The sequence below is a fragment of the Pseudochaenichthys georgianus genome, chromosome 21, assembly GCF_902827115.2.
Source record: "Pseudochaenichthys georgianus chromosome 21, fPseGeo1.2, whole genome shotgun sequence".
NCBI lineage: Eukaryota > Metazoa > Chordata > Actinopteri > Perciformes > Channichthyidae > Pseudochaenichthys > Pseudochaenichthys georgianus.
Window position 1 is genome coordinate 24,082,167 of NC_047523.1, and position 13,058 is coordinate 24,095,224.

Sequence of the window (13,058 nt, forward strand, 5' to 3'; positions counted from 1 at the left end):
ATTTCCCTCTTGTATGTTGTGTATTGTATTTCTATGAAGTCTGTTAGCAATTCTTATGTTGGTTTCTCACCTCAGAGCATTGCAGACTGCTCCTTCTTTAGCCATTCTTTTTTTTTCTCACCTTTTTTCTTTTGCATGCAATCATTTCAGGGTGATGATAGTTCTGCTGCTTCTTTGTCATCTTTAATTATAATGCAAGATACAAAAGCTTGTATTTTTATAGCTAGAAAGCAGGTGTGATACATTACCACAGTTATAAGGGTGTGTGCAGTGTAACAGTTTAATAGCCTCGGTGAGAAATTAGCTCCCATATTGAATTGCTTGCGTATCATCTCATTTGAAAAACCTCACATTGTAAGAGGGTAAAATTGAGAAGAATAGTCGTAGAAAGAACATTTTGGTAGAAGTTTCCTTCTTTGAGACAATATATTTTTTGTGAGAGTGTGATTTCACTTTCTCTGTGTGATCTTGCAGAGACATTACCAAAGGAAAATAGAGCAGAATCAGCGGGTATAGACAGATTAGTGACATTTAATTACTTTTCTGTCTTAATCTCAAAACATTGGGATTATGTCAGTGTTCCTAACTTGAATCCTAGAACATATCACTATCTCAACATAGAGCCTTTTTCATTTGTATGTTGAAGTTTGAGGCCATGTTTTCTGTGTTTTTGTTTTGCTGACCCAAAGTTAAACTAGTCTTTCAGTTTAACATGAGACGGAGGCACTCCTGCTAGTTTAGTGAAGACATCTCCCTCTACTGGATGGGACTTTTTATTGTATCTTATCATTTACTTTTTGATGTTCTTTCATCACAATTAGAGGCCGTAGTAATGCCCTCATGATACGGCAATAGTGGAAACATTTCCTCTTACCGTTTCAGAATTAATTTGGGTATAGCCAGTTGTATCTTTCCTCCTTACTAGTGTGGCTCAGTCCTTGAGGTATTCCGCTATCTGCAGAGGGAATTTGAATGCAGCACCTAAACTAAATGTCGTGCCAATTTAAATGTGCACTGCAGACACAATGCGGTGGATGCTTCAACGTACCTACTGTGTCTGATGTGTTGGCTAAAGTGCATGCAAGCCCATATGTGTGAACAACACACATTGCAATCATGTACACACACACACACACACACACACACACACACACACACACACACACACACACACACACACACACACACACACACACACACACACACACACACACACTGTGAACACGCTCATTCACAAAAACACGAGGAAGACGAGGGTAGTGAAGGAGAGGACAGGAGAAAATGAGAACCAAGGGTGGATCTTCCTAAAGTTTTAAAGTTGTGCATTAATAAACAGGATTTGCTCGGCTGCCTCTGGCACTTCTGTTCCGTTGGCAGATCTGTCAGCTCACTCATTTTCAATAAAACCAGTGAGCCGTCTAATGCCTTCCCACCGCCAGTTAGCCGCTATTAGCCCATAGATTAATATAATTCCCTCTGTTCCAATGAAGCAGCCAAGTGATGCAGCCTCTGTGAGCACTGACACAATGATGAATAGCTACAGGCAGCCCTCACACAGAAAGGAACTGTTTCCCTTCAGGACATTTCACAGCCAGGAGAGAGGGGGTCATTTGATACACCAGCAGAGCCAGATCTGACACAGATGCCCCTTTCACACCAGCGCCTTTTCAGCTCCGGCTCGGAGCTAGAGCCTGAAAAGCGCCGGGTTTTCCAGTTCACACCGGAGCTGCGCCGGCTCTTAGCTCCGGAATCCGCTTCATTTCCAGCTCCAAAAAAGTGTCGGTCCAGAGGCAAGAGCTTTGGAGCTAAGAGGCGACGTCGCTTACGTCTCTGTTACGTCGAGGCGTGCAGGAAACTAAACCCACCTCCCATGGGTCGACTGTTATGCCTGCCTACAAGCAGTAGTGCCTATAAACACACTTTATAAAGTCAGGCAACACTAACCAGGCTTCGTGTGAGTCTGTTTATTTGTGCCTTACTTTGACCATCCGTTCACTGTTATCGATCATTGTGGAGAGAGGCAGACGTGTTGTTTTGTATTATTGCAGCTATCGGATGCAAGTAGTCAGTTTAGCTTCGGTTGCTATGCCAACATCACCCATTTTATACCAGAGAAACTTTCATAACAGCGTTGTGATACCAAACAGTGTCAATTCAGACTGACACACATTCACTTAGGCTAAGGGAACTGGGGATATGCATCAGCTGCTTGTGTGAGTCGGACAGTGAATACTTTAGAGCGGCCGCTGCAGTGTGAGCTAACCGGGAGCTAACGGGAGAATACACTCTGTGGAAGAACAGCCAGCTCTGCAGCGGTCGGTAAATGCTGCAGAAACACATTAATAAACAATGAACCACGGCACTCTGGAGCAAAGTATAAGGTTGGAGAAGTCGTTATTCAATTTATTCTGGCTTCGTGTGAATAAAAGCAACACGATCATCGACCCGACGCAGTTGTTGTTGTTGTTGTGAGCTGCCGTTGGGGGGCAAATCAGCGATGTAAACGGTGACGTCATGACGCAGCAGGGGCAGCTCTGGGGCGCCAGTGGGCGGTGTGCACAGAGCGGGAGCTGAAAAGGGAAACCGGAGCTGAACCAGAAAAGCTCCCGCTCGGAGCTAGAAACTGAAAAGCGCTGGTGTGAAAGCCGCAAGAGTTCCCCCTGTGGCCCTGCTGCCATTGTTAAAGACAGTACATCATGTGGGGCTGTTTGTGGAATTCTGATTGTTTGTCATTAATGTCTTACAACACATTGTATAATTCAGCAGTGTTTCACTTTGAGGTCATTACCTTCATCTTGATTTTCTACCAATTTTGTCTTTGATTTTCGTTCAAAGTTTATATGAAGAACCAGTTGAGGAGAAAGTATTCAGATCCTTGATTTTAGGTAAATGTAGTAATGCCTCACTGTTAAAATAATCAGTTAAGTAAAAGTCCTGCATTAAAAATGTTATTCAAGGTAAAACTAACTAAGTATGAATAGCAAAATGTAGTAAAAGTAATACATTATTTAATAAAAGTATCGTATGCAGAAAAATGCAAAAAGAAAACACCAAAAAACTCAAAATTAAAATAAAAAGAGATTAATCTGCAAAAGCAGTTTTTGTAATAAGTGTGGGCTAGTTTAGTTAAATGAAAACACACCATATTTTATATACGTTTGTGTTTTTCATGCAAAGATTGTTATCTGTAAATTAACTAACTTAAGCTGTCAGATAAATATAGTAAAGTAAAAAGTTAAATATTTACATTTAAATTGTAGTGGAGTAGAAGTATAAAGTTGGCATTTATATAAAATACACATGTAATGTACCTCAAAGTAACTCAAATGTTGCATACAAGTCCAAAACGTTGTTACATTACACCACTGTGAAGACATTTAGTAATGATACAGTGCAATAATAAACACTTCCTTCTCTGTGCATGGTTCCTCCAGATGGAGCATGAGCGTGTGTGGGACTGGCAGCGCTTGACCCAGGCTCAGCTGAGGGTGGTGACCCAGCAGTGTGAGCGGGATCAGGAGGAGCTGCTGGCCAGAGCCCTGGTCACCCTGCAGGAGGCGAGGCATGCCCACCAGGAGGAGCTGAAGCTCCACAGAGGCCGCCAGCACCAGCAGGACATCTGCTCGCAGCTCAGAGAGAAGGTTAGTGGCACACCTTCACACCTTCACACCAGGAGCCGTCACATCTCAGGAACGTTTCTGACTTTATGAGGCAGCACATTTTTAAGTTGGTGATAATGCTACAGCCCCATGCCTCTGACCAGTATGGTCTCCCTTCAGGAAGTGGATGTATACGTTTAATCTCATACTTCTGCAGCTTACCCAGTATGAGCTCTCTGTGGTTTACTGTGTATTTATATGGCACACTCTCACATTAGAGGACGTTATTTCAATATAAGTTAGCATGACATCATTTCCCAGCTATCATCACACATGTAGATGTGTTAGTTGTGGGGGACCAGACAGGCAGCAGTGTCTGGCTGTCTGCTTGTGTACAGTATACATGCTGACGAGGCTGCATATTACGCCAGGCTGCCTGACAGCATCTCTCGCTTTAGCTGCCACTTGGGATGGGCTGTGAATGCAAACAAGCTAATAAGGATGGTCTCGCAAACATGATGTCGCTGTCTCTGAGGGGCACTCGTTCACATTCGCACCACAAACAAGTTACTCATGGGAACATATCTGTGTGTTGTTGATGCAGTGTTGTACAAATTGAATTTGCTTTGTATGTCAGTTTTCGGGGGGGAAAACTGGTGCTGATGTCCTTTGGCTGATTAGATAACAAGAGTCTGATGTACTGAGGTAGGGTTTGTGTGGGCCATCAAACAGTCTGTCCAATAACAGGGCACATCACTAAACAGAAGGCCATGCCCTGCTTTAGTTTGCAGGAACAAGGTCCTAGGCATTCCACGCTGCAACCTGTGGACTTTCATGTGCTTTGCATCAATTAGTAGTCTTTCTAATCCCAGTGTTTTTCAACCAAACTCTCCTAAATTCAGATCTATTGTGTGGCCATGGAATTGTACTCTGCAGTAATGCCAGCCTGTAACAGGAATGCATCCACGCATGGCACTCTTCTTGTAAAGAACATGTATGAGAGGTCCAGTCCTTTATGTTGTGAACTCCAAAACCAACTATTGCAGCGATGTTTTCAGAGTTCCCCATGTCGGGAATAGGTGTATGTGTTCCCACCTAAACTACTTTCCTTGTGCATTCGTTGATTTTCTCCTACATTTTATTTCCCCATTTAGAATGACCATAGTCTTTTATTTTAGTGCTTCATTGCCTTTTTCCGGCAAGGCAATCAAATCTCTTTATTTCACAAACTGCACTTATAAACACAAATATTTGGAGTTAGGACCGACATCACGGATTTGAATGTCAAGCGTCACCTGACATTCAAATCACTCTCTCTCTCTTGGAAGACAGTTTCATAACAGGTTGACAGTTGATGTTTTTATCATACTGTATGAATGCTTACTGTCTCATCTTCAAGGAGAAAGTTGCCGCACTAAAGTACGTGCAATCTTAAGGCGTAACAGAACATGCAGGGCGGTATTATAAAGGCTCAAAGGAGAAGAGTGTGAAGGGCATGTTACGTATGGGTGGAGAAAAACACTGGCAGTTCTTTCTGTCTTAAAGATACTTTAACTGGAGTTCATGTGCTCCTACATTTTCTAAAAATCAACAACTTGGAGATTTGTTTGCTTTGACATAATAACACATGTTGGGTCGTTTTAGTCAGCCTTCACTGCCATAGACAACTGCTGTAAGTAAAGAAGCAAATTCAAGGACAAAGATCACTTCAAATGTTTTGTCAGAATGAAGTCATTTGCCACGACTGCAGCGACTTGTGTTGGGGAGAAAAGACATGTCAGGTTTTTAAAATGATGTAATATGCTATTCAAGACATCAGTAAGTACCTTCAAGCTCCACTTTTACTTTATTCTTCAGAACAACAGCAGGCTTTGACTTTCAGTTTAAGTAGATCTGAAGCAGAACAAACTAAACACAAACACATTTCGGAGTTGGCTCTCTGAGGCAATGAGAAACAAATTCACACTGACATTATCACTCCATGACTTCTCCACATACACATTTTGTTTTGTTTATGCAGTGCATGTGCACATATCGGAGTTTGTGTGGAGGCTCAGACGGACGCCGGTTTCCATCCAATCTATCTTTCCACTGCCTTGATCATCCCGGCACAGCGGCGCAGCAGTGAGGGAAGATGGATTCTCCCCCTGTTGCATCTGCTTCTTTAATGTTTTGTTGCCTGCAGCTGCTCCCCCTGACCCAAGCAACCCTCCCGACTCCACCATGAGTCACCCCCCCCCCCCTTGACATCAGCTCCCTTTCTAACTGATATTCCTATTTCCCAAAGCGTGCTGTAAATGATATGATTTCTCAGTAGGCTGGTGCAATAGAGCTAGCGGGCCACCTATAATTCTATCAACATTTATATTTTATGGAATTGTCACCATGATGATCCATTATTCAAAAGCAGGTCATCCTCAGAGGTTTGCTTTTCTGCATATTGTTTTTGTACCCCATGGGTTACCTGCCAGGAGCGAAGCTTAACTCAAATCAACAACAAATAAAAGGAAGAGGAAAATAAACAACCAAATGGGCTTGCAAATTAGTGAGATCTTAGTGGTAATATGCTCCCCACCTGAGTCATAATTCAATTGCACAACAACACAATCACAGCACCTGTTGTGATTTAGAGTGTGTGAAGTTTTAACAAGAGTTAACATTGTTATCTGATCTAGCTATGGATGAACAGTTTTGAAAAAGTTAGCTCACAATAATATATAAATAGTTTACATGCTAAAAGTATTGAAAAACCATTGAAATATAAAGAAGAAAAAAATAATAATCTAGTAAAGGTAGGGTATGTAAATTTGAGAAACCGGCTCGAGATCGCTAGAATTTGAAAAGACACGACCGGAGAAAATCTGCCACTTCCTTCCCCTCCTCCAACACACACGAACGCGCACATGACCAATGAGGGCACGAGATAGGTTTGTGCACAGATGGAAGGCTGACAGGCAGGTAGGCCATCCAGTTATTTTAGCCGGGCCGGCTAAAATGATTGGTCGTGCTTTTTACAGTAGGCCTACTACGGCTTCCACAGATGACATTTTTTTATGGATTTTTTGTCAAAGCATTTAAAGGTGGGGTGGGTAAGTTTCAGAAACCGGCTCGAGTGCACTAAGATTTGAAAGTACACAGCCGAAAAGAATCCGCCCCTTCCTTCAGACTTCCTTACAGAGCATCTCCTCCAACACACATGAACGCGCACATGACGTCAGCAGACTGGTGAAAGTGGCCGCCTGTTGCTGGCGAGTCATTGAAGTACTGCTGCAATCGCTGCAATGCACACCCAATGACGGCCCATGCCCAATGAGGGCACGAGATACATTTGTGCGTGCACGAGATGGAAGGCTGACAGACAGGGCGGCAATCGCCCGCCCGTTGTACTTGTTACAGTATTACGGCTTCCACAGATGAACATTTTTTATGGATTTTTTGTCAAAGCACTTAAGATATTCATTGCTATCGGGATGTTAAGAGCATTCCATGGAATATAACAAGTGTATCTCGAGTCGAGCCTGTTTCTCAAACGTACCTACCCCACCTTTAACTTGAGTTGATTTTCAAACCGTAAGCTAAATTAAATAGAAAAGAGTTAGCATTTGTTTACAATGTTTATAATCCATTCACACATTGTGTTGCCACTGAAGGGCTGAGAGAGCAGAGGGGATGTGTTTGACAACAAAATAGTTTTTGGAGCCACTTGTTTAGACACATTTCTTCTACTATATAAGGAATACATGAATTGATCTAATATAAACGCCTCTTGCGACAGCTTCTCTTAAGCAGTTTAAGCTACACCATTTTTTAAACAGATTACGATGATAATGGAGTGCTGTGATCGTACTTATTTATCGGTTAGGGTAGTAAATTGCCGACTTGTTATATTTTGTTGCTGTAATTTTGTAAAGAAACCCCCTCCATCACGTCTCATCTTCTCTGAGCCTCCGTGGTCTCAGATGAGAGAATATATTGGATGGTTTTTGATCAGTAACGGTCTGATTCTGACCTTGTGAAAGGGAGCGCTGCCAGCTCTACTCTGAGAGACATGTGGAAGGAGGAAATGCAGGGTTTAATTTGATTTCAGAGGGAGCTTGTAGCCGTCTGTTTTGGAAAGGGCAGGGCTGTCACACGGGCCACAGATTGTTCTTGACAATCACATATTGGCTATGCAAAGATGGCTGGCTGGATTCATGCTTGTGGACACAGACGCCATTAGTAATTTAAAAGCAGATATTCCAGTCCACGTGTGATGAACAGCATAATAAATGTGTATTGTGAAAGCAGTGGTTGAAAGTAACGATGTACCTTGACTAAAGTTCTTAAAGGAATGGTATGCTCATGACACTCATTTAAATTTTTTTATCATCCGATAAAACAGACCAGTCTCTGCCAGTCTCTCTCTCTTTTTTTTTTTAATCCGATGACATTATCAGTGATTTTAAACTGATTATATACCGAAATAACATCAACACTGTGGGCGCCGCCATTTCCCGGACGTGACGTAATCCATGCGTTTGGTTTTCGAAGACACGTTGATCTCCATGTTATTTACTGTAGTTTCTCTCTTCAAATATGCCTCACTGTATCGCGAAATATTGCCATAATTCGGATAGGAAAAATCCACGGAATGCTCGGTTCCATCTGTTGCCAAAAGGTAAGCATAAGAAGTACATTCGGAGGCAGTGGCTAGCGAAATGTGGCCGGCCCGAACCGAGAGATTTACAGGCTCATGTATGCAGCGAACATTTCACATTTCCGGACGACTACTCTGAGAGTATGATCAAACATAACATGGGATTTAAAGAACAACCATTACTCAATTGAGATGCAGTACCATCGGTCTTTCTGGTGTCATCACCGACCAGGACACCAGTTCGGCCAGTAGAGAAATCGCCCTCTGCAAGTGTGAAGCGACGGAGGAGCAGAAGTAGTGCTCGGAGTAAGAATAAGGTATGTTATAGCGCATTTCCATTGCAGCGGCTAGCCCCGTTTTAACGTCCAGGCCAGGACAGTTTTTGGTGGCCTTTCCATATAGCGTAGTACCGACTAGTGTGTATTTCCCCCCAGTTTTTCCGGCCCCATAAAATCGTGATTCTATGGCCAGGGACAACGAAGCTGAGTATGCTAAACTATAGAGAGGGAATCGCTAGCAAGGGTGGTACTACATGCATACATATAGTATCTTATATCATCTTCCCATTATACACACATGCATTTTCAAACATTTGGACTACCTATGTTGCAAATGTATTATCTTTTCAATTTATACACGGCATCTATTGCACGTCTGTCCGTCCTGGGAGAGGGATCCCTCCTCTGCTGCTCTCCCTGAGGTTTCTCCCATGTTCCCTTTAAACTGTGGGTTTTCTTCGGAAGTTTTTCCTTGTACGATGTGAGGGTCTACGGACAGAGGGTGTCGTATTGTCATACTGATATGTATGGCTGAATTCCCCCATCCAATCTCTTCACATTGGTCAAAACTTGTTCCTCTGCTGACGAGTCCGAACTGAAATACTCCACCATGTTTCCGTGTGTTGACAAAGTGAACGCATGGATGACGTCACGACCATCACGTGACTACTGAAAATGGCAAACATGGCGGCGGCCAGACGGAATATACAGGTCTTGATAAAAAAGAGCTATAAAATCATTATTTACCGGGGAATATCGCTGATTTCTTCAGGGTATGGTTTAAACATAACGTTTCACTAAATACTGAAGTTTTGATTAATTATCTAATGAGTGGACCATTCCTTTAAGTACAATTTTGAGGTATTTACTTGAGTATTTACATTTGACGCTACTTTATACTCCTTCTCCACAAAATGTTTGAGGCAAATATTGTTCATTTTACTTCACATTTATTTGACAATTCAAGCCAATAGTAACTATGTAGGTTTATATCATTAATAAAAATATAAATCAACAAATATATTTTGATGTACTATTATGAATTCAAGATACTTTGCAGTATGAAAAGTCATTAAAGTAAGCTCCACCTTTGCTAGCTTTACAATTAAAATGATGAACACATTGTAATTATAATCCAGTGATCTAATATATATTTTCCCGAAAATGGCCATCTGCCTGAGCATGTTTAGTTTTGGTACTTTAAGTATATTTGTAAGCTTATACTTTTGTGCTTTTACTTAAGTACAATTTTGAATGCAGGACTTTTAGTTGTAAAAGAGTTTTTCTAAAATGCGGTATTCCTGCATTTTCTTGAGTAAAATATCTGAGTACTTCTTCCACAACTGGTAAAAAGTCAAATGACATGAATGATTAATATAGAAACAATTCATGCGAGAGATTTTCAGTCCAATTTATCACTGACAGGCAGACCCTTCTTCTCAAATCATCACGTGTTTGTTCTGCACCCTTCTGGCTACTGTAATTAGCTGTCATTGTTCTCTGGTTACTGTTCATTCAAGCCTTTTATTCTGTCCTTGCTTTCATTCTGCCTCCCACCTACATCTTACTCCCAGGCATCTTTGATGAGTGATTGTGTTTTCCACATTAGTAAATAAAGCCTGGCGGGATGGCAGATTGTTGCAACATGCTCAGGTCGGAGAGGGATGAGTCGCCCAGCAGGAGCAGTGACACAACAATCGAAAGCAGAACGATTTTCACAAGATGGGAGGTTTTCTGTTATGCCAATATCTCATTTCTCATTTCCTGCCTTGCTCTCAATTGTACTTTGCAATATGAAAGCACTGTTACAGTCTGATGAATGCACACTGTCGTCTCAAAGTTTGGAATGACCGGATTGATCAATAAATGTTTCAACATAGTTAAAAACTGTATAAGGCAGATAAAACATTTATTTTACATTTTGAATAGTTTTAGCCCTAGAATATTAATAATGGAATGATTAAAAACACAGTTCATTCGATGTTCTGTCACATTGTGTAGGGAACTGTTGTGGCCACTTTGAATTTGCTTTTCAGTCCGAAAAAAGTTACCCTTGATCATTATGGACCCACAACAGTGCAGTTTGCTTTACATGTTTTGAAACCCAGGCTTTTTCTGGTATTAATGAATATTTTAAATGTGACTTTTCGGTACATAGTATATTCAGCTGGTTTGGCTTGATCCAATTCCATAAGAGCCACCTTGAGAAATGTGATTGTGATTTTTTTTAAAGAAACAACAGTCCTCTTTATTCCAGTTTGTCAAAGGCATTATTTATTTTCATGTTTTTTTCTACTTTGTTCATTCAATAATATTAAGTAGTCCTCTCAGCCAGCTGACGGCACCAAATAAATCTTTTGTAGTAGGGGATTCCAAACGTGTGCCCTCAATCAATCAAGGTTTATTTATATAGCCCAATAACACAAATTTTACATTTGTTTCAGTGGACTTTACAGTTTGTACAGAATATGAATACGGCATCCTCTGTCCTTGGTCCCTCAAATTGGAGGTAAAACTTTTAAAGAAACCGCAAAGTTAATGTGAAAAAAATTAAGAAACCTTGGACAGAGCAACAGAGGAGGGATCCCTCTCCCAGGACGGACAGACGTGCAAAATATGTTATGTTTAAATTAAAAGATAATATATTTACAACATAGGTAGAATGCATGTGTCTATAAATAAGACGAAAAATGAATCCAAGTGGATGTCAACAATCCTGTGGGCAAGTAGTAAGGTGAGCATCAGGCAGGACCACAGCGACAGGCACAGCCACGACTCAGGATCCACGACTCAGGGTCCACGACTCAGGGTCCGCGACTCAGAATCCACGACTCAGGATCCACGACTCAGGGTCCACGACTCAGGATCCACGACTCAGGGTCCACGACTCAGGATCCACGACTCAGGGTCCACGACTCAGGATCCACGACTCAGGATCCACGACTCAGGACCCACGACTCAGGATCCACGACTCAGGACCACAGCAACAGGCACAGCCACGACTCAGGGTCCACGACTCAGGACCACAGCAACAGGCACAGCCACGACTCAGGGTCCACGACTCAGGACCACAGCAACAGTCACGACTGGTGATCCCCTCCCTGCAGTAATCAGTGTATTCTCTCTGCACTGTGTTAGCAGATTTCCTGTCACTGAGTGTTCGTGACTAACAAGTTACCGCTCATCATCTGGTGGTCGAGTGGACACAATATATTCTCAGTATTTGAGACAGTGCGTGGGCGAGTGTTTCAGCGGACAGCTCTGAGCAGTTAATTGTTCCGATGTGTATACTTTTCCTTCCACCAACCCCATTTCATATGGTGGCAGTTATGCAAATATAAAGGTAGATGCATAGTTTGTCATCTCTTAATTTAAACTATTTTCTTGCCGCATTCAATTTCTCTCATGTGTCATAATTGTCACTGTTGGAGTCTTGCTGTTCCAATACATCCTTCATTTTCTCCAGTTTGCTGCTCTGACTCACAGCAATAATATTGTTTCAAGATTAGCATGAGTTCATGTGTGTCACTCGCCTGATGTTTGTCATTAAATGAGCAGCAATGGAAAGTTACAATGATGGCAGCTGCAACGCCCCCTGACAGAAGACATGTACAGTTATATTAACAAAGGCGTTGAGCAGGCTGCAGTGTGCAGATAAAAAGGCGATCACTCTTTTGTTATTCTGTCATCTCTGCAGTAGTTTTTGTACCGCCATGAAAAAGGATGGTGTCCCATTTCCCTTTGAATCCGCAGAAAATTAGATTCCAGTGACAAATGACTGTAGACTGTTCATAATGATGATTTTATTCTCTTTGTGCATCCTAAAATGCCTTTTCATCCCTGCCTAAACTAAAATGGCATCCATTTAGCCACTGTGGCCCTCACAGTGTTTACAGCGGAAACTTTAAAGATACCTTTCATTGAGTCAGTGGCCTTTGCAATTAAACTTTATACTTTTGCTTTATGAGGCTTTGCAAAGCAAAGGTAAAGATAGTGTTATCTGTGGCATGTTAGTGTGTTAGTGTGCTTTCCAGACCCACCACCAGGTTGTTTTCACATCCCGTCTCTCAAGGTTCCAAGCATCAAGCACACAGGTGTCTTATCTGGGCCAGGCTGGAGTTTGATAGATGGTTTAATTATGTGCACTTGTTTTTCACTTTATTTTTAAAAGAACAAAATAAACCAAAGCAAGTAATTAGATTTTCAGAAGGAGAGAAAGCCAAGCCAAGCCGTCCACACACTTGCTGTATGAAAAAAAACATATCAGAGCTTTGTGTTACACTCAAGAAACACATTAACATTGCTCATGTCTCACATTTTCATGATGTATTTTAGGTAGTTTTTCCGTAAATATGTCAATAATTCGCACTAAATAATTGTACCTTTTTATATTGACATTTGCTATTGAGGATTGTGCATGGGGCAACATTAGTAATTTGGCAACTGTGACCTTTCAAAATTACTAGATCTATATGTAGATCTATGCCATATGGTGGGAGGCGTGTGGTGCAGTGGGTTGTGCGTTGGTGTTCAACCAGGTTCAAA

General features: G+C 41.7%; 1 protein-coding gene across 2 annotated transcripts in view; it reads left to right on the forward strand.

Moving 5' to 3' along the window:
- LOC117466457 (coiled-coil domain-containing protein 148-like) overlaps positions 1-13,058 on the forward strand; it is a 29,210-nt gene that overhangs the window by 9,393 nt on the left and 6,759 nt on the right. For both annotated transcript variants that reach the window (XM_034109697.2, XM_034109698.2), the window contains exon 10: positions 3,435-3,641. In XM_034109697.2, coding sequence (XP_033965588.1) covers positions 3,435-3,641 — 207 coding nt within the window. The remainder of the gene's footprint in view (positions 1-3,434; positions 3,642-13,058) is intronic.